We start from the raw sequence: 22979 nt of genomic DNA, 5'->3' as shown, positions 1-22979 counted from the left end.
CCAAAGAAAATTTTTTACTTAGTAAAAGCATCTGAAGAGTTAGAAAAACCCATTAATGTTATTCACTAAGCAAAAATATAAGATGTCCTTTGTAAATAACAGATTGCTGTTTCTTTACTCTTCAGATATTGATGAGTGCTCCTTCCAAAATATTTGTGTCTTTGGAACATGCAATAACTTGCCAGGAATGTTTCATTGTATCTGCGATGATGGTTATGAATTAGACAGAACAGGAGGGAACTGTACAGGTATGGCCTGTTAATGGCTCAGCAGTGTTCTGATTAAAGTGAATTTTCTATGCACTGGGTTATGTATTTTTCTGAAAAAGGAAATTACACTCTGATACTTTTTTTTAACTATGATATTGACCCACTTATGTAAACAACATTAAATATCTAACATGAAACCAATAAAGTATCTTTTTCTATATGTATGTTCATGAATATGTACATATATACATGTATAAATAGATACAATTTTAGTTAAGCAGAGTGACAATTTTTTCTGCCTCAGAATTGTAAAATATAATTAATTATAATTTATCTATTAAGGATATTAAATGACATTGCTATAAATATATGTGCTTGATCCGTGGAACCTGTTTTAGGTATATACAAGGCTTTAAGGCTTTTACTTCATTGTGCTGAGTCCGTCTCAATGATCTTTAGCCTACTTACTAGCAAAAATTTCACCAAATTTTTTGGAACAATATGCATAGAAAAAGTAGAGATGGTAACGTGGGCATTTTAAATGCTTCTCCTAGATATTGATGAGTGTGCAGATCCCATAAACTGTGTCAACGGCCTATGTGTTAACACGCCTGGTCGCTATGAATGTAACTGCCCGCCTGATTTTCAACTGAACCCTACTGGTGTGGGCTGTGTTGGTAAGTGAAGCTATATGAAACAATCAAATAGAATTATATGGAGGTAAATATTCAAACTTTCTTGGTGATGAACTGTGATGAGTGATTGCTACAGTTATTTAAAAACAAAATAATCACTTCCCTTAAGAAGTTCTAGATTGCCAAACACTTGATGGTTACCTTTATTGTGTTTATCTTCCAAATCATATTTGGAAATAGGGATTTTCAAGACATCTGCTCCAACTTCTTTCTCTCACAGACTTGGGAATCAGGGCCCAGAGAGGTGCAGTAAAGTAGTTCAAGCTCTCAGAGCTTGCAAATGACTGAGATGAGGCAGTTCCCTGAATTGCTGCCTGGCTCCTTGTCCTGTGGTTGGCCAGGCCAGCCAAAAGTGATATAGATATTAGAATGCCAGTTTCTCTTGCCTACAGGAAGGGTCATATACTGAAATAAATGAAACTATGAGAAGAAAGGACTTTCCCCAAGAGATAGATTTCATGAGTCAAACCATTGGAGTGAAAGAAGTTGGGAGGTGAAAAGTAGGGGAAGGAGGCAGTTGGTGAAGGTTCAGAATCTGCCATCAGCATTTCTGGTCTTTAGAAATGTTGCCATCTGCCCTCTTTCTGCATCTTAGGGAGTGTTTGTCTAGAAGAGTAAATGGTCTGGAGAATACCCCTAGAGAATACAAAAAACAGGTGGAGGAGAAGTTTCTTTGCTTCAGTAGAAGTTTGCTTACTTTCTTCAGTGTCAGAGTTTCTGTGGGCCTGCAGCAAAGGGAGGGGATATCTACTGCTGTGATTTATACACAATTTATATGTTGTTTTCAAGTTTTTGAGAATATATTTAATTATGATTTCTGGCTTCTCCGAGTTCTGCCTTTTCCATTCAAAATCATTCGTTTGGTAAATATTGAGTGCCTTCTATCTAAAAGCTAGAAAGAACAGTGAACATACAACAGTGAACATAAACAAATTCTCTGCTTTGGTCTTTATTGTTATGATGGCAAGGAGACTAATCAGACAGTTTCTGGCCCTGGAAGGTGACTGGAGGGGAAGTGCTATGCTGTATTTTGGAAGGACAACGGGGGAGTCAGACTTAAAAAAGGGACCAAGCCAACTGGATCTCTGAGAGAAGGCTCTTGTGTTAAAAAGAACAGTCAATGCAAAGGACCTGGTGGTAGGAGAGTGCTGGTGTTAAGAGTCACAACATGAAGCTGAGTAGCAAGAGTGGAGTGAGTGACGGAATAGCATATAAGGGGAAGAGTCAGAGAAAGAACAAGTAGCCCAAATCACAAAGTGATTCTCAACCTGGCTTCACAGCAAAATCTCATTTAGTACCTTAAAAATATAGTGATGCCTGATCCAATCCCAGAAATTCTGATTCTCTGATTCACTGGGACCTCAGTATTTCTTAAAAACTTCCTTGGAGCAAAGGCTATGGATAGGAAATGAATAAAAGGGAGCAATTTAAAAGTTAACAAATATAAGTAAACAAATGCCCCAAATCATTCATAATAAGAAAAAATCCAATTAATATGACTATATAAATGTTACTATATACCTTATATACTGGCAAAAATTAGAAAACCTAGATAGCATAAAGTGTTAGTGGGAACATAGACCATGAGAAGCCCTCTGTTTCTGCTGGTACATACAGACCAGGGCAGCTCGGAGTGAAATATTCTCGCATAATAGTAGTAATATTAACTGTCAGCATACAGTCAATTTTAGTTTTTGAGTTTCTTTTTGGAGCAATTCTATGTGTATGGATTGACACATCGTCATGGCATTCATTCTTTCTAGTGATCTTCCAAAAAACTCAGACCCATTGTTTTCACAAATACCATAAGGGTCCATTGGACCCTTTCATAAGTCTAAGATTATCATAAGATATTAGTGATCTTATTTTTTATTTATTTTGAAACTTTTTTTATATTTTATTACCCTAGATTATATTTTTTCAATATTCATCAGTTATGTCCAATGGATAGTAAAAACAGATTAAAATAATAAGAAAATGGAAAATCATAGCATGATCTAGAAGGAATAAGCAATAGTGAAATTAAATGTCACTGTTGCACCATCCTTCAGTTTTCTTATTATATTTCTCAAAGTATGCATCATCTTTCAAGACAGTACAAAAGAAGACTGGAGACACCGTATTTGAAATCTTTTTTGAGCATTTATTGAATACAGTTGAGAATCCACAGTCTTTGCTTTCTGGCAGTAATTTATAGCAAAGAGAAAAAATTGACAAAATATTTCACAATTGTTAGATGAGTCAGAAAATGACTACAAGGTGACAGAGAGTTGCCAGGCTCGGTGGCTCAGCCTGTAATCCCTCACTTTGGTAGAATGAGGTGAGTGGATTGCCTGAGCCTGCGGTTTCGAGATCCGCCGGGACAACTTGGCGAGACCTCATCTCTACAATAAATCAAAAAAGCAGCCGGGCATGGTAGCCTGTAGTGCCAGCTGCTTGGAAGGCTGAGGCGGAAGGATCACTGGAGCCCAGTAGGTCGAGGCTACGGTGGCCAGGAGTGTGCCACTGCACTCCAGTCTGAGCGACAGAGTGAGATTCCAACCTCCCCCCTAAAAAAAAACCACAAGAGACAGAAAGCAGCTCTTGTCTAGATTCTAAAGGTGATGGTGAAATTGGTCAAGTAAGCACAATCCCAGGCTGTGAGTCATCAGAGGCCTATATTGTGGATGAAATTTTTCAAACTTGAGAATCAAGTTTGGGAACAGTATTTTTTTATAGACAAAGGAAGTAAGGCATTCTCATTCACTTAGTTAATAGAAAGAAATTCAACACACACTATGTTGCAACAAGAACCTGGACCATCCCAGGTTCATGTATTTTTAAAAATATTATATGATATTTCTATACCAAAATTAAACCGATGCTATGTATAGGGACAAACAATGAAGGTTGGTATGAATAAAAGGTTTTTGAAAGGAAATATGTCAGCCGGGCTTGGTGGCTCAGCCTGTAATCCCGCGCCTTCGGGAGGCTGAGGTGAGTGGATTGCCTGAGACCGCGGGTTCGAGACCCGCCTGGGCAACTTGGCGAGACCTCATTTCTACAATAAATCAAAATGAGCTGGGCGTGGTAGCGCGTGTCTATAGTTCCAGCTACTCGGAAGGCTGAGGCGGAAGGATCGCCGGAGCCCAGCAGGTCGAGACTGCGGTGGCCGGGAGCAGCCACTGCACTCCAGTCTGGGTGACAGAGTGAGACTCCAACTCAAAAAAAAAAGAAAGAAAGAAAGGAAATTCGTCATATAAAAATAAAAGATCATTGAATTGATTATTTTATTTGGTGTTGATAAATCTAAAAATGAAAACACTTTCTATTTGTGGAGCAACGAAGATAGTTGTCCTCATCGACAAAAATATGAGCTGTTGATATTTTCAAAATGTCTTTAGGTGTGGCATTTTTATGATACAAGAACCAGAAGAAAAAGATGTAACAATAAGCTAGGACCTATTAAATATGTGTTTGAAATCTGGAATCTTTTTACATAATTGATATATTCCAAGTTCATGGATGACAGCTGATAAACTACTAATTCCAATCAGAGGACCATTTTGGGTACAATATCTTCAAAATCAAGAAAATATGAAATAAAATTTTGAGTTAGCTATGATTAAATTATTAAAATTGTTAATAAAGTTGTTTTCACTATACCTTTTATATAAATTATTTTTAAATGACTTAAAATATAAAAAATTAATAGGTTCCTTGGATGCAGATGGTAAATGGTGAGAACTATTTTTCCTGATACTGAAGGCTACATATACGCAAACCCTGTGAGCTAGCAGTTCTTCTCTTGGCTCTATATGCCAAAGAAATAAACTTAGGCCCATACAAAGACACCTATAGAATTTTCATTGCAGCATTCTTTGAGGTGGCAGGAGTTTGGAAACCATTTTACGAGAGTAGATTTATTTTTTTTAAAAAGGCACTTGGACACCATGACGCTGAAATATTGGATGTTCACAAGGCAAGCCTGACTAGAAAAAGTCATAAAAATGAAATGTAATATATGACAAAATGCTATTTCTGCATATTTTAAATGACTGCATTAAAACAAAGATATTTATTTTGCAAGAACACATGTTAAAAAAAATAACATGAAATACACTTGGATATCCAGGTAGGGAAATAGGGATGGAAAGGAGAATAGGGATAAAAGAGAGAAAGGAAAGAGGGATGAATAACTGAACCTAATTAGGAGAGAAACCAAGAACTTACCTTTCTGCATCTAAGATTCAGCAATAGAAACAAAATGAAAAAAAGAGAGAGAAAAAAAAGTAAAATCATGAAAAGCAGCCCTGATAATTCTAATATGCAGCTAGGGATGAAAATTCCTTTGTGGACTGGTAAGGATTTCGGATTGAAACAAGAGACCATTAGAGGTGGACTGACCTAGGGTGGTACATCTGAAGGATTACTCTGGCTACAGAGGAAAAAATAGACTATAGTTAGGGCAAAGATGGAGGTTGAGAGATGAATTAGCAAAGTATTGCAAGAGTCCAAGTGAAGGGATTATGGTGGCTAGAACTCAGGCTGTAGTGATAAAGGCAATGGTTAGTGATAAGATTCCAGATACATTTTGGAAGCAGAATTGACAGGCCCTATTACTGGATTGAATAAGGAATGATAGCAAAGAGACAAAGATGATGCTAAAGTGTAGAGCCTGTACAACTGAAAATTGGGTTCCCTTTCATTGAAAATGCACAAAGCTAAGAAGGAAGTAGAGCAGATCTTGTATATAGAGGAAATAACATCAAGAATTTAATTCTACACATCTATTTTGAAATAGCTATTTAATATCTAAGAGAAGAAATCAAATAGGCAGTTGACAAAAGGGTCTGGAGCTCAGGGAAGGAGTGAGAAATGGAACCATAAATTTGAGAGTTCTCAGCAAAAAATTAGTATTTAAACCCATGAGAATCAATGAATAATTAGAAGGTAACTAGAGAGAGATTTTTTAAAGTCTTAGATTCATTGATCCCTTTAAGTATCCTCTCTAAATTTGTTATCATCTTTTCCTGCAAAACTTCAAAGCAAGCTATGCAAATTTAAACTAAACCAATGGAAATGATGGAGGAGAAGAAAGAGCTAGGGATATTAAAATTTCTTTAATATGATACAGAGCTTTAAATTAGCTTTTCCTAGATTTGTTTCCATCGTTCATAAACCCATGATGTAGACTGATTATACCAGAAATTTCTTATAATTCATATTATTGAAAGTTCAGAATGTCCCAAATGAGAAATTTCTTACTATCTTGTTTATTCCATGAGTGTATGGAAATATAATCTATATGGATTTCTGAACATAGGAAAATTTGTTATGATGTACTTTGTATGACTCAATCTTGAAAAGGTTTAAAGCAAGATATTTATACCAAGGATTAAAATGAACCTTTAATTTTAATATACAAAATTTGAATTTCATCCTTTGAGTGACTTTTCCTGAAAAAAGAGTTCTTACTATGTAAGCAAGGGCAATTTTCAGCTCTTTTGTGATCTGCAGACAATCGTGTGGGCAACTGCTACCTGAAGTATGGTCCTCGTGGAGATGGAAGTCTATCTTGCAACACTGAGATTGGAGTAGGCGTCAGTCGCTCTTCCTGCTGCTGCTCTCTGGGGAAGGCCTGGGGAAACCCCTGCGAGACGTGCCCACCTGTCAATAGCAGTAAGTATGGAGCTGAAGAAAAGAAAGGAAACAAACTAATATCTTAAGACAAGTTGCCATTTTGTTCTTGAGCTGGAGCAGGGAAAGTAATGAGGACGAAAATACAAAATTGAATTTGGACTACTTTCAATGATCATGCTAAAATTGACTAAGAGAGTTTTATATAAAAGGAATTTTAACTCCTCTCTTCCTATTGTTTTTCATGATATGTTTAAAAAAATATTTTTTAGCCACCATCCAATGTGAATGGTAATAATATCAGTTCTCCCTGGTCTCACAAATAAAGGTCATTCCTGATTCTTCTCAAAGATTATTTAGTTCAGGTTCCTAGGAGTATTGTGTTCCTGAAGTCAATCATAGAATTTCTTAAATTGAAATATATGTTCTGATATGAGTGTGAACCAAACTTTTGTACTATAGTCTTTTAGCTTTTCTTTACCAGCCAAAATCGTTACGAGGGAGTTTTTTTTCCTATAATTAAAGATAAATTGTCTATTTTAGTCTTCTGTGTGGATGATCTATGAAATATGGTCTTTTCATGTAAATGTAATGTATTAAAATTTTTGTATATTAATGATTTTAAATGTATTTGAAAGAACACTAAGAAATGTGTAGATACACTTTTTAGAATGTGCATTTTGAGCCTGGCAGCTGCTGAATGCTTGCTCTTTGGACACAGGTATCAAATCTTCTATTTTTGCATTGTTTTATAGCTGAATATTACACCCTGTGTCCCGGAGGTGAAGGCTTCAGACCCAACCCTATCACAATCATCTTAGAAGGTGGGCTAATCTCTTATTGTCACCCAGATTTAAACAAGGTAAAGAGTTAATTTAAGAAAAGTTGGTAGAAGCTAGGACAGAGCAATCCCAAAAAATATTATTTAATGAAATTACATATGGGCAATCAATAACTAGGATGTTAAATCACCACTTTTATCAAGAAGTAATGCTCCATTGCAGTAAATGAATGTCCGATTGTTCTGCAGAGAAACTCTCCTTACTTTGTTCCCCAATTTGAATATATCACTCTTCTCAGATTATGGCAAAGTTCCACAACAAAGCTAAGAAGATTCATGGTTAGAATACCCCTACCATCTACGTGTGCATTCATTTGGATGCACAGATATCTGCTGGTCTTACAGGATCACACTTTGAATGCTCTAACATTAATTCTCATCTTTTATGATGGTGTTTGTTGTAAATGAACTATCTCTCCTTTTGTAGACATTGATGAATGCCAGGAGTTACCAGGTCTCTGCCAAGGAGGAAATTGTATCAACACCTTTGGGAGCTTCCAGTGTGAGTGCCCACAAGGCTACTACCTCAGTGAGGAAACCCGCATCTGTGAAGGTGAAGTCAATTGATACCTAAAAAGTACTTAGTGCTGTTTAAAACAAAATGACTGCTGAGACCTAAAGCAAAGGGCTCAGCCTCAAATTCTATCCAAAGATCTATTGAAACTGGTTTATAGCTTTTTTTCCATATAATATTGCTAAGTTGTATGTTGATTGATAAATTAATTTACTGCTCATTTGCTGTAACTTTTCTTTTTCTAGGAGAGTTGATTAAATGTAAGTGGGAGAAAAACAGGGTAGTATGAAATATAAAATGAGTTAGTGCAAATATTGATAAGAATTCTATTTCACATAGAAAAATAGGTAAGCTTAAATGTGACTATTAAGTTAATATTGTTCAGTAATTTGAAAATATTATAGTATAAAGAAGTTGAAAGGTTGTATGGATACCTTCTTGCTTCTATCGCCTCACTTTATCACGTGGTATTGCAATCATTTTTTTTTTAGGAGCCTTGTCTCATCCCTAAAAAGATACTCCTGGAGGCAAGGTTCACATCTTTTTCATCTTTATAGTTACAAGTTCTAGCTTACAGTAGAATCTCAGTATTTACTTGTCAAATGAATGAATGAATGCTTCTAAAAATGAATATTAAGCATATAATATAATTATTTCCATTATAATCTTTTTCATGTAACATGTTCAATAAATACATCTGAAACAAATACGATTTAATAAGGAGAACAATCAGCAGCTGCAACTGCTTCCAGAATCTCTGAATTGGTACTAATTTGAAAGAAGCTACAAAGATAAAGAGTCCCATGTGGTAGCTCTCACTTGTAATTCCAGCACTTTGGGAGGCCAAAGCAGGAGGATTGCTTAAAGCCACGAATTTGAGATCAGCCTGGGCAACATAGTGTCCTCGTCACTACAGAGGACAGGAGGGAGAGAGGGAGGGAGGAAGGGAGGAAGGAAAGAAATTAACCAGACATGGTGGCATTCACCTATATTCCCAGCTATCCAGGAGGCTCAGAAGGAGGATCACTTGAGTCCAGGAAGTCAAGACTGCAGTGAGCCAAGATCGTGCCACTGCACTCCAGCCTGGGCGACAGAGTGAGAACCTGTCTCAAAATAAAAAATTTTAAAAATCGTGGCTTAAATGACACAGGAGGAAATCAGACTTTCAAGACCTTCCATTTGAAGCATTGAATTTCAATTAAAAATATACATAGGTGCCATGTAAATAATTACTTACCACTTTAGAATAATTTTTTTGATGATTTATATTTTTAATATTAGAATTTATTTTGAAGAAAAAGCTACCTATATTATGTAAATGCATATTTTGTGGTATTTTCTTTATTTCTAAATTTTGTGTAAATAAAGATTTGGGGAATCACCTATGTTCTGTTCAGTCATCTAAAATAAGTTTATTGAAAAAATTGATTATTAATAATGGATATTCTTGCCTACTCTAGATATTGATGAGTGCTTTACACATCCTGGTGTGTGTGGGCCTGGGACTTGCTACAACACCCTGGGAAATTACACCTGCATTTGCCCACCTGAATACATGCAGGTCAATGGAGGCCACAACTGCATGGGTAGGTAAAGGTCTCTGAGATTAGTTGATTAGTCACAGTAGTTGACTACACATGTAAAGCATTTATGCCTCAAATTATTGTTCAGGAAATTTGGAAATGAATCTTCATGAATGATAACGTATTTCAGTCTTACAAACTGTGGACTCAGTATCGAGTTTTTAACCTTTGAATATAGAGTTACATTTTAAAAAGCATAAAGTAGAAGGTAGAAAATCATCAAAAGTTGCAGTTATATATTCTTAAATTTTTCTTCTCTAGTTATATAAAGTGAACATTATTATACAAATAAAAGGACATCTAAAATTCAATTCTTAATAATTTTTAAATTAAATAAATGCTTTTGAGTAGTGAAACAAATATGTGTTACCATTGTCTCCCAAGAAAATTATAAATGACATTTTTATTTAAAAATGAGAGAGACATTTCATTAAAAAATGATGTATGTACAATTTAAGAGTTCTTTTAAGATATCGCCTAATCCTGAATTGTACCTCACATCTTTAAAATAAAATAAAAGATATCGCAGAACATCTTTCAAAGTTGTGTTAATCAAGAAAGTTTGATGTCTCCGGTTGTGTGGGCTTCATTATTAACTACTTTCTTGCTAACTTATTTGTTTTTCTCTCTGTAGACATGAGAAAAAGCTTTTGCTACCGAAGCTATAATGGAACTACTTGTGAAAATGAGTTGCCTTTTAATGTGACAAAGAGGATGTGCTGCTGCACATATAATGTAGGCAAGGCCTGGAATAAGCCTTGTGAGCCATGTCCAACACCAGGAACTGGTAAGCACACAGCTAATACTTCTGTTGAAGGTCAAGTCAGTGACACACACATACATGTAACAGCATAGTAAAAGTCAGTGTGTACTAAAACCAGAGATGCTCAGTTCTGAAAATATACAAGAGCATCCTATGTCTTGGTTCTCTCCATGTGGTCTTCTTTGAGGGGCAAACAGTAATTTCTGAGACCTGTATTGAATAGACTTCTGAATTCTGAAAATACTATCCAATGCTGAATAGTTTGACTTTGTAGTAGCATTGGTCCATTTAAAATCAGTAACTTAAACCTTGCTGGCCCATTATTGATTTATTCGTCAAACAAATACTTATTGAGTAACTACTATGTGTCATTTTGCTAGACATGGAAAGTATATTATTTAGAGAAAAACTAAATTCTGGGAAAACACTCAAAAAACATATTTGATGAGCAAATTTTACATAAAAGCAATTTATTCTCAAAGTGTACCTTACCCATCTTCTTCTTCTGACTTTAATGAAATTTTTAGGCAGAAAGTAGAACTTGTGTTTTCACTGTAATATTTTTCTCACAAGACATACTATTTAGAAAGAAAAAGTGAAAGGTAAGAGAGGCAAGAGCAAAAAACGTTTTTCTTAAAATTGTTGCTCATCAGGTTCTTTTATGACTTGGAGAGTAGTAGTTTTTAATAGCTGTAAATAGTAAGTGTTAAGCCAATAGGACAAATGAAAAACAGCATTATGCATTTGTTACCAAATATTCTTAGAGTATAGGTATTGACATGCTTCATTTAATGTGATAATGAAATGAAGTTAAGGAGAAAGGAGGTTTAAAGTAACATGTAGGCCTTTTTCAGCAGCTCAAATGTAATAGTTCAGTGGATTTTCTTAGCCCTGTCTTTCCACAGTTATATTCCATAAAATTAAATTGAAATATTCTTAGAAATTTCAGCTTTAAAACTCCATAATTAGAAATTGAAGATCACTGGTTTGGAGAATTAAAATACCACTTTCTTTGTAGAAGAATGAAGGTCTTAGGTTTAAGAGACAGGTCTGTATTTAAATCAAAGCTCTACCACATATTGTGTGACTTCACGAAGAGTATCATTCTAAAACTGATTCATCATATATAAAATAGCGATAATAAATACCAACAATGACTAACTCATATGGTTGTAATGACAATTAATGGAATGATTTATATACATTAAAACTTTCACATTTCCAGACAATTGGAAACCATTAAATTGAACATCCGTTATGTACCTTTCTATCTGTTAGGGATTATCAATGCATATTGGTGGATGAAATAGACAAGATTCCTGTCCTGATAGCACTTGGAGTATAGTATGCAGTACAAGTTTTACCTACTACTGTTCTTAGGAGTTTTACTCATTTGTGTAATAGTGAACATCAGAAGAATTGTGCTGCTTAAAAATTAGAATTCCTTTAAGTAGTTACTGATTTGGTGAATTATATGTAAGAATAACTCTTATGATCTTTCTTTTATTTCATGATGCATTGTTTTTCAATGACTCAAATTTTACTTTCCAACAAATAGACATTTATGAAAAAAATAGAATTTTACATCTCATTCATTATTTCTTGCTAACCTGTTTATCCTCTACAAAATTATTTTTGTATGTCTATGCCTTTGTACAATCCAAAATCCCTTTTAAAATTTGTATTCTAATCTGCTTTTCAATTTGTATAAATTGGATCATTTTTAAAACTCTGCATATTAAAAGAATAAAGAATTTAAATACCTAAGTAGATGTTTTGAATCTTGTAATAATTTACTTACCTTCTAATGTCAAAGCCATGTTAACAAGCTTAATTAATAATAAGATTGATAACAGTGGTTTAAAAAAATGCTTAGATTCACTGCTTGTAGAAGTTGGCATTGTTATCAAATAAATATAATTGAAATTGAAATGTCTGGCTGTGAACAATATAAAATGTTTGTGAATTAATATTATATAAAGTGTTATTTAGAAGGAGTTTGAGAATTTTAAGAGTGCAATTGCTTTGTTTATATTTTAAAGCTGACTTTAAAACCATATGTGGAAATATTCCTGGTTTCACCTTTGACATTCACACAGGAAAAGCTGTTGGTGAGTCTTTCTGAGTTATATTTATTTTAATACATACATATAAGATTTTATGAAAAATCTATTTAGTATGTTTTTAAAATTCAAGAGTGTCATAAAATATAACAATTTGGATTCTAATCTAATATAGTTAAGAGAGAAATAACTCTCTTATAGACTCTAATCAAGTGTTAATAATGATATTATTACATCAATATAGACTTGTGATTGAGTTATGATAGTTAGGTGACTATCCCAAGATTTTCTATCTACTAAGCTAAGCTTTAGTTTTCCTTGTCATGCATATTATATTACATGACTCTAAATAATTATTCTTATTTTAAAGTTTGGTTGCTGTTTTCATAAGTACATGTATGTATACGTTTGGTGTGTTTTTGTGTCATCCCTTTCTACTGGTCTAGTTGTGAATTTGCAGAACTGTTATTCAGATAAATGAATTCCTTCTGAATGTACTTTTTGTTGTTTACTCTACTTTTTTCATCAAAGATTCAGCAAGCAATATAATTTTAAATCTCCATTATGAATACATATAGAACAAAATACATATGATGTAGAAAACATAGCAATTTTTTGTCAGATAAATAGAGGCAATTAGGGTAACCTGACCTGTAACTTGAAGAAGGGGCTTGATTCCCTAGAAGGTTCATTTGCTATATTGACACTAAAATTACATAGTAACAGCTACTTAAATTTCTCCGTTTTTTAAGGAAACTAATCTGTTTTCTGGTCTATATGTTTTCATAAACCACGGAATCATTGATGCCAGTCTATAATTGATTTTTGTGACACTGAATGTGTGTTCTTATTCCAGGGTACATTTAGCATTATTCAAGGCTATATGGTAAATACATTAAGCAGAACCACATATATTTGACCAAATCTATTCAATTTCAGACATTGATGAATGTAAAGAGATTCCAGGCATTTGTGCAAATGGTGTGTGCATTAACCAGATTGGCAGTTTCCGCTGTGAATGCCCTACAGGATTCAGTTACAATGACCTGCTCTTGGTCTGTGAAGGTAATCTGAATAATATATATCCTTCATTCAAAAAAATGCCATACATAAATGGCTTTTAGACAGTTTTCTGATTTTTACTGTTGTTTTCTGTAATTATTAAAAGTTAATCATTAAAGTGTAAGGTAAATGTAACCCTAATGCAGTAGCAGAAGATTCTTTAAAAGGGAATTGTTGCTCTTTCAGATATTGATGAGTGCAGCAATGGTGATAATCTCTGCCAGCGAAACGCAGACTGCATCAATAGTCCTGGCAGTTACCGCTGTGAATGTGCTACAGGTTTCAAACTTTCACCCAATGGGGCCTGTGTAGGTAAGAAAGAGGCTGACTCATTCTTTGGCACTGAGTACAAGATTCTTTAGATTTCCTGCACTAAAAAAGTGTCTATGCTTTCCTATCAAAAATAACTTCAAGAATAATTTTGAAAAGATTTTTTTAACTCTATTTATTTATAGTGAATCTATTTCACCACATTTTGTAGATTATTTTGTTAAGAAAATAGGTCTATTCAACTGATGTCTCCAAGATTAAACCTAAAATATTGAGATACCAATAAACATAAAAAATTGCACGGGTTAAAAAAAGACTTGGATACTTCGGAGCCTTGCTTATTCTGATTCAACTGTTGTTATGGTTCATTTTCAGCCTGTCTATAATAATTAATAGCAGGTTAGAGGAACACGCCTGTGAAAAATAAAGAAACTTTAAATAAAAATCAGACATGTGTAATATGTGGGATTTTTTTGTTTTAGATCGCAACGAATGTTTAGAAATTCCTAATGTTTGCAGTCATGGCCTGTGTGTTGATTTGCAAGGAAGTTACCAGTGCATCTGCCACAATGGTTTTAAGGCTTCTCAGGACCAGACCATGTGCATGGGTAAGAAAGACATGTAACTCCATGGAGTGAAGCGGAGCTAACACACAAGAAGAGATCACAGTTCTGTCCATTGCCACGAGAAACTAGCATATCTCTATCAGAAGCGGTCTTGCAAAAAGTTAACCAGTTAACCAGTTAACCATGTCACACTGTTTGGGTCTCTACTCAGTGTAACATTTACACATGGCTTGACACATTCTCTGAGACACTCAGGGTTATGTGGAACTCAACCATAGCACCAGCTGCCTTACCCTCTGTGTTCCTATGCAAGAATGCATTCTGGAATGCGGGGAGTAGTTAAGAGTGGCAGTATCAAGGATTATATTTATACACATACATGCTTTTTTTTTTTTTACACAACTCATTGAATACATGGAATTTTTCTGCATAGTTTGTGTTTTAGCTTTTAAAAATAACTTTAGGAGCAAATATGACCAAATTCTTTAAAAATTCCCAGTAGCTAATGTAATGGTTATTAAAGTGATAATGTTCAGTGAGTACTTGCTGAGCTGATGATTAATAAGTTTTAAAAGGCAGATGGGCTGGATGCCTTGAGGCTGGGACTGAGTATAACTCCTTAAATCTGAGGTAATTGGCTCTGTCTCTGCCAAAGAGTTCTCTCTCCATGCTTTGCACTTGAAGGAGGAAAATCAAATTTAAAACTTGGCTATTTATAATTAGTTTGTTCACAGTGTAGAAACTCAATGTAGAAAAAGGGTTGTGCACTACTCTTTTGGTATTCAAGATACTATCTATGTGCATGTTAAAATCAGATTTCAGTGCAGCAGAACTGGTTTTCCTTATGGTGTATCCATACAATGGGAAACACCTGGAGAAAGTCTCAATTCATCCTTGCCTCCTAAGAGCTGACTTCTTGCATGATGACAGAAAAAAGCTCTCCAGGTGATGTTTGTGCCAGGGTGGGGGGAAATACAGAATCTGGTCCTATTTGCATGAACTTCCTGGGAATGCTTGCTTACACATGCTTCTCCTTGCTGTACTCCCTGGGAGAATATGATACAGCAAAAATATGTGAGATTTATGATTTAGAAGTTCATATGGGGAAAATCTGCCCCACTCAAACATTCTTTCATGGTAAAAGTCAGTCAGATTCCTCAAGAAGACCTCCCTTACACACAGCTTCCTTCCCAAAGAGCAGTACCTTTCTTTTCTCTTCATGGTAGGGTTTCAGCAGCCTGGAATTCGGTCTAGGGAATCTGCTTCTCAGATGATGGATGACCTTTGCAAATATTTTCTTTTTTAAATTTTATAATTTAATTATTTATTATAAAGTTGTGGGGTACAAGTGAGGATTTACTATATAAGTAGACTGCATGCAGGTGAAGTTTAGGCTTCTAGGTGGCCGTCGCTCCCCCTGGTAGTGGATCAGGTACTGTTTGTGTTGTCACGTGGCCCCCAACCTCCTTCCCTTCCTCCTTCTCTCCCTCCCCCTCCTAGCAGTGCCTGTTGACTGCCCATGTCACCCTTGTGCTAACGTAACTAATGTACAGGATCCACTTATGAGTGAGAATATGAGGTATTCAGTTCTTTGTTTCTGTGATAATTCACTTCGCATGATGGTCTCCAACCCCATCCAAGTCGCTGTGAAGTCCATGATTTTGTCCTTCTTTATGGTTGCGTAATACTCCATCATGTATATGTAGCACTTTGTAAAAATCCAGTCCACTGGATTTAGAGTCTATCATACTCAATGATCTATCGCAGAAGCAAGGAACAGAGTGCCATGTGTTCTCACTCATGGGTGGACCTTGAGCAATTATCATGGTACTGTAGGGAGGGGACTGGCAATGGTGGGAGACTGCCAGGGAGGAGGGATTGGACTGGCAGTTGAGGGGAGCTACCAGAAGATGGAGGGACACACCTCATCAACAAGTGTACCTGCATAATGAACGCTTGTATACCTAACCCTGGATCGTACCCCACATCTTTAAAATTAAATTAAATTAAATTTTTAAAAAATCCAGTCCACTTTCAATGGGCAACAGGATCGGTTCTGTGTTTTCGCTATTGTGAATAATGCAGCAACAAACGTATGTGCATGTGTCTTTTTGGTAGAGCTATTCATGTTCCTCCCAGTATATTCCCAGGAGAGGGATTGCTGGATGGTATGGAAGGTCAATTTTTAGTTATTTTAGAAATTGTCACACTGCTTTTCATAGAAGTTGAACTAGCTTATATGTCCACCAACAGTGTAGAAGCATTCCCTTTTCTCTGTAGCCTCACCAGCACCTGTTATTTCTTGACTTGTTAATGATAGCCATACTTACTGGAGAACTGAAAAGCTTTTGCACGGCAAAAAAAAACGATTAAGAGAGAAAGAGACAACCCACAGAATGGGAAAAAATATTTTCGAATTATGCATCTGACAAAGGCTTAACACCCAGGATCTACAAGGGACTCAAACGAAGTGAAAGGAAAAAAAACAAACAACCCCATTAAAAAGTGGGCAAAGGACATGAAAAGACACATCTCAACAGATGATATAAAAGCAGCCAACAGACGTGAAAAAATGCTCAGTCCCACTAATCATCAGAGAAATGCAAATCAAAACTACAATGAACACCAAATATTTTAATTCAATTTTTTTGAAGACTAATAATAGTGAATTCTAATAGATGCCTATTTGGATAACAGTACTTCATAAAATTAAGAAAACAAAAGTTTATCTTTGTTTTTCTGATCAAATTAAGCAATGTAAATTTCTGGGTATTTATAATGCTTAATGGAACAAATTGTTTTAATATCTCAAAAGATCAGTTTACTTAAGATTAATAAGCAAACATGTTCACTAGAACATCTCTGCTAACAGAATACTTCCTAAGGCTACTTCTGAGTATTGTCTGTGCCTGTAAATAATTAAACTGAAGTCTTCTATTATAATTGTATAATTTTGGTTTTCTCTACCTCATACTCATTTTCTTCAAATAGTACTAAATGAGGAAAATCCAAGCAATTTTGTAGTTTAAAAAAAAGGAGGGAGGTTAACAGATAAATTTTTTTTTATCCAGTTAAAAATTGAGTTCCTTTTAACTGATTTTTCTTTGTAGATGTTGATGAGTGTGAGCGGCATCCTTGTGGAAATGGAACTTGTAAGAACACTGTTGGATCCTATAACTGTCTGTGCTACCCTGGGTTTGAACTCACTCATAATAATGATTGTATAGGTAAGTACTCCAGTCAATATTTTATTACTTCTGTTTCATTTCCACATAGTATATTAAAGTAAAAACAAAATTTATATTATTGAAGTTGCAGATGTGTGCCAAAAGATATGCAATATTATTGACTAGTTTCTTCTTAATTAAAACCATAGTATTGGCCTAAATAATCACAAGGTACTGTACTCATGAACATTTGCCAGTTAGCCAAGCAATTTAGGGGAACAGGCCATTCTATGGTAGTAAACATATTGGGACTGATTTATGGTCTGGGGTATTTCTACTCCCTAGATGAGATCAAAGATAAACCTTTTTGGTTCCAGTGTTATTACAAATATTTCATATAAATCTATTCTGGATTTACATTCAAATACCAGTAGCCTCCTGCTTATAAACATGTGTGTCTTGAAATTTCATTTTCTGTCAGCTTTTGAAGCCAGGATGCTTTTCCCCACATAAATAGAGCATGGTGACTAGGTTTCCAGATCAGGCCCCAGAAGCTTCTCTTGTACACAGTGCAGGATTTTAGCCCATGACCCGCACTAACACACAAAAGTGAAGGGAGAGGTGGTGTTGAGTGGGAGAAGATCCTAAGTAGGTGGAGGTGAGAATGAGAAGGATTTATTATTTATTCCTTGTTTACCACGTGCCAGAACTACACTGGTGCTTACAGTATAATATGTTGTAATTCACCTGGCCCTGTGAGGTGTGTGAAAGTGACTCAGGTCACTCAGGTTTTCTACCATTATGGGACCATCACAGCTCAAATCCATCTCCTAATTTAACCCAACATAATTTCCTCTGGGTTTTCTTTGTTTTTTAAAATTCTACAATTGTGAAAAAAATTGGAGCTAGTTGACATTTTACTCAAGTATCGCCTTCTTGACTGGTTTCTCAGACCCTTTGTATGGCCAGGGAGAACTAAAAGATATGGCATGGCTCTGATCAAAGTACAATCTTCAAACAAGCTAGGAAATTACTTAAATGTAATCAACCCTAAGCTTAACTGAAAATCTAACACTTAATGTCCTTCTCTGCTTTAAATTCCATATTATGTCAGCAATCCCAGAGTGTTCTTAATTTAACTGATTTTCCTGTATTTGATATGCTCGTTTGTTTGTGCGTTGAATGTGGTCAGCTTATCTCCAGGTAAAGTATCTGCAAGTCAGGCAATCAAGTTAAATCCCACATATCCTCCTGCCTGTGGGAAAAGAAGTATGTTTCAGTTGAAAAAAATGAAAATCTTCATCTTAAATCTTAACTTTTATCTGGTTCTAAATTCATGCATTATATCAATATAAACAATGTATCCTTGTGGTTGAAATATAGCAGGGATCTGTGTGATCCTCTTACATGATCTTTATGATATGTGCCATTTTTATCTGTGTTGATGAGGAATTGGAATATAAGTTTTCTTTGTAAACCTATGCCAATATGTTTTTAAATTGCAAATTTGTGAAATAACACACATATAAAACCTCTCTCTGAAAAGCTAACTTCTGTTTGCTTATAGACATAGATGAGTGCAGTTCCTTTTTTGGTCAGGTGTGCAGGAATGGACGGTGTTTTAATGAAATTGGCTCTTTCAAGTGTTTATGTAACGAAGGTTATGAACTTACTCCAGATGGCAAAAACTGTATAGGTAAGTATCTAAACAATAAACAGTCTTTATTTGTAAAACAGTGTTTTGTTTCATAAAATGATGATGTGAATTTCCCCCCACCACACACAACACACACACACACACACACACACACACACACACACACACATTTGCTCATAGAAGCTCATTCACATTTCATTAGGTCATTATATTATACAACCAGTATAAGCCACGATGGAAAATTTTGGCATAAGTTGTAAGTCAGCAATGGGAATGACTTATGGGCAGTGATTTTTATTGGGGACAGAGCTTTATGCTATCCATTTCTCAGTGAAAGTAGGCAACAGAAACAAATCAAGAAAAGTAGCCACTTGAGAAATAAGAAATATCTAAGATAACAAAAGAGTATCTTGAGATTACTTGTCCATGGTGACCTAGCAGATTATAGGACCCTGCCTGAATTCATGTTAGTATCATTTGGCAAACAGATAAATCTGTGCAACAATTGTCTCATGTTTAAATTATTTTTCCTCTGCTTTCTCTCAAAGATACTAATGAGTGTGTTGCCCTTCCTGGCTCTTGTTCTCCTGGTACCTGTCAGAATTTGGAGGGATCTTTCAGATGCATCTGTCCCCCAGGGTATGAAGTAAAAAGCGAGAACTGCATCGGTAAGATTAACATTTATTCTGAGGCCCATGAGCTGTTCAGTGTAATAAGAATTGGTTCAGACTCTGTGGAAATATACTATGTCCCAATCACTGCAAGCATACTGACCTAAGGAATTAAACATATAGCAGCCTACATCTATTTTATTGAACTATCAGAAATGATTTGACAAAGGAAAGGTGGGAATGAAAAACTTATGGATGTGAGATTTTTCATTAACAGAAATCTTGTGCTAGTCAAAGAATTTTCAGCATGCTCTAATCTTTTTTCCAAATGTCAACAGAGACTTCTACTGAACTTAAAGAGTGTCTACAAAAATTGTAATCTTTGGCACCCAATTTAAAAACAGCTATTAAAGGTGTCTAGAGTTTTAGAATTGTGAAGTAGAAGATCCTGACAATGCTGTTGAGGCATTTTTTTCTTCTTTGGGAAGGCCTCATGTCAAAGCAGAAAATATTAATCCGTTTGTCATAACAGATGTTTCTCTGTTGAAACTCCTCCAACACACAAGATCACAGTAACCACATCAAAAGTGGGTCCCAGAATTGCCTGGTGGACATGATGAAGGCTGACCTTTTCATAGTTCACTGTATTTCACTTTTATACAAATTATTTTTTACAGCCTTGTTGAAATTCAGAAGCACCAGCATGTTGGTGTGGTTTTTCTAACATGAAAAGATTGCTAAGAGTATTTTTGCCTTGTTTGAGTTATCCAATTTTTAAAAAACTCTATCACCCTTGGCAAGATTCCATCTAAAGATACATATAGGTCTATGTTGAAGGAAGTTGTATAGACAGAGCTGTAGGAAGCAGTTTACTTCATAGAATCTATTTTTACTGATCATATAATTAGATAGTATGAGCATCCCTAGTCATTCTGATTTTTCTCTCCGATTTGTATACTTCAATATAAAATTGTCTAGTTTGCTTAATACTTTAAACATGATAAATACTAATATTCGAATCATCTTAGTAATAAGTTTCTTTGAAAGTTTAAGATCCCATCTTTCTTCCAATTTCATTTTTCATGGTTAATCTCCATTCTTCATTGTCCTCATTGGTGAGTTTGGAAGTATTGAGAAGGTAGAATTGGCAGACCACATGCTGCCTGCATGGAGGTTAAAAGGTCAACAGGAGAAACAAAGGTGATTCCAGGATCCCAATTTGGATTACTGAGAGAGTATCAGGGAGGGGGACCAGTCATAAAACATGTTTGGCCACATTGAATCTGTGACGCACGTTAGATATTGAGTTGGTTGTGTCAGGTAGGCAGGTAGACATACATCCACCTCTAGTGATCAAGGCTAGGGAGCTGGAGATAGCCTCAGGACTCTGGCACATAGGTGGTAAAAAAGTAGATATGATATTTATTTTATAAGAATAAATTAAACATATGCATAATGTAGTTTCTTGTCTCGTGTTAAAATACTCATTGGTTAGTGGATGCTTATAATATGTGTATAATTGGTTATTTTCAAAAGTTGACCAGTGTATTGATTTGATTAAATTCATATATGCTCTCCTGTTCTGCAGATATAAACGAATGTGATGAAGATCCCAACATTTGTCTTTTTGGTTCTTGCACCAATACTCCAGGGGGTTTCCAGTGCATCTGCCCCCCGGGCTTTGTACTATCTGATAACGGGCGGAGATGCTTTGGTAAGCTTTGGAATGACTTCTCTGTTATAATTCACCCTTAGAAACTTCTAGGCTAGATTGTAAGCCATCATGCTAGTATTAGTCCTAACAAAATACATGTTTATGGTAAATATATCTGTAAGTTAAAAATATAAGTCTTAAACATATTTGCAGTGGATAATTTTTAAGGTGTTCTGAATTATTGGCACTGTTTCTACATTTTTAATTGTTTTTTTTTTGAGTTGGAGTCTCACTCCATCACCCAGGCTGGAGTGCAATGAGTGGTATGCTGATGGCCACCCCACCATCGACCTGCTGGGCTCCAATGATCCTTCCACTTCAGCCTTCCAAGTAGCCAAAACTACAGGCGCGCACTACCATGCCTGGCTAATTTTTGATTTATTGTTGAGATGAGGCCAAGTTGCCCAGCTGATAAAATCTTTATACTGAAATAAATATTGTTATCCTGATTCACCAGATTTACCCATTTTGTTGTTGGCATAGTTTTTGTTTTGTTTTGGTTTTGTTTTTGTTTTTTTGTATATTGGAGTATGAGTTGCTTTTGTTGTGATTTAACTTACTGAAAAGTTACGTAGATTGTTTTTATTAGATCATGTTATGGTGAAAATAGAGACTGTGTGGAAATCATTTTGATATTAAGCATGATTTCTCAAATTTTCTAAGCACATTATAAAAATACTTTAAGCATTTTAAATAAGTACATAAAATTTTATAGACAGGTCAATTTAAATTGACAAGTGAAAGGAGCAGTTGAGGATTTCCAGACCTGACTTTTGACTGCTGATCTAGTCTGTATCGTGTGTTCTTCAGTGAGAAATGTTCTGTCAGAAACAGAGTCATACATAAGTTATTCAATCTTTTTACGTTGTCAGTAAAGAACACTGCAATGTTTGCTTTCTTGATCAGATACTCGCCAGAGCTTCTGCTTCACAAATTTTGAAAATGGAAAGTGTTCTGTACCCAAAGCTTTCAACACCACAAAAGCAAAATGTTGCTGTAGTAAGATGCCAGGAGAGGGCTGGGGGGACCCCTGTGAGCTGTGCCCCAAAGATGATGAAGGTAAGAGCAATGACATCAAACACCACTTTGCACCAGTTTTTTAATGTTTGCCAAGATCAGTTTAGTCATGTAATTTATGAATATTCTGAAGGTGAAATCATTCCTTTGCGTATAAGTTTTGATGGTTCAGTGAGCAGCCTAGTCTGAGGGACTTCTTTCAACTTTTGAATACAACACGTATAAGCACTAGTGGAGTTACCCTTTTATTTTCTTTCTTCCCCCAAGTTTAGTATTACTTGCTTTAACAAAAATGAATTTGAGAGGTGCAGAGCAGGAAATACAAGAAGGGAATGAAAATCATATCCCAGGTAGCTGTGGGTATCCCACGTGGGTATAGGTTGTAGCTCTCAGAATATTACATTAGATTCTGGGAACTGAGTCAGCACAATGGCTGTTTGCAGGAAGAGATCAACAGCCTCGCTGGTCTCATTAGCACCAATGAATTGTGGGATAATTTTCCCAGCAGCCTCCAACTGGCTTGGCCTCTAAGTGATGGGCAGGAAGGTGTCATTGGCCGTTCAACCTTAAATGGGCAAAGAACCAGGAGCCCTCAATAGGGTACCTTGGAAGGACAAGCTCAGTGGCC

The 22979-nt window shown here is 35.5% G+C and overlaps 1 protein-coding gene across 1 annotated transcript in view; it reads left to right on the top strand.

The window, feature by feature from the left end:
* The window catches only part of FBN2 (fibrillin 2), a 256177-nt gene that overhangs the window by 204572 nt on the left and 28626 nt on the right, over nucleotides 1–22979 (top strand). The window contains exons 35-50 of the mRNA XM_008068800.2: nucleotides 126–248; nucleotides 764–886; nucleotides 6404–6565; nucleotides 7279–7347; nucleotides 7792–7917; nucleotides 9339–9464; nucleotides 10096–10248; nucleotides 12267–12335; nucleotides 13227–13352; nucleotides 13536–13661; nucleotides 14102–14227; nucleotides 17296–17412; nucleotides 18920–19048; nucleotides 19558–19677; nucleotides 21209–21334; nucleotides 22241–22393. Coding sequence (XP_008066991.1) covers nucleotides 126–248; nucleotides 764–886; nucleotides 6404–6565; nucleotides 7279–7347; nucleotides 7792–7917; nucleotides 9339–9464; nucleotides 10096–10248; nucleotides 12267–12335; nucleotides 13227–13352; nucleotides 13536–13661; nucleotides 14102–14227; nucleotides 17296–17412; nucleotides 18920–19048; nucleotides 19558–19677; nucleotides 21209–21334; nucleotides 22241–22393 — 1974 coding nt within the window. The remainder of the gene's footprint in view (nucleotides 1–125; nucleotides 249–763; nucleotides 887–6403; nucleotides 6566–7278; nucleotides 7348–7791; nucleotides 7918–9338; nucleotides 9465–10095; nucleotides 10249–12266; nucleotides 12336–13226; nucleotides 13353–13535; nucleotides 13662–14101; nucleotides 14228–17295; nucleotides 17413–18919; nucleotides 19049–19557; nucleotides 19678–21208; nucleotides 21335–22240; nucleotides 22394–22979) is intronic.

Source organism: Carlito syrichta, unplaced genomic scaffold, assembly GCF_000164805.1.
Source record: "Carlito syrichta isolate Samal-C Ts95f unplaced genomic scaffold, Tarsius_syrichta-2.0.1 Scaffold311525, whole genome shotgun sequence".
NCBI classification, from domain to species: Eukaryota; Metazoa; Chordata; class Mammalia; order Primates; family Tarsiidae; genus Carlito; species Carlito syrichta.
This window is presented reverse-complemented; position numbering and strand designations above follow the sequence as displayed.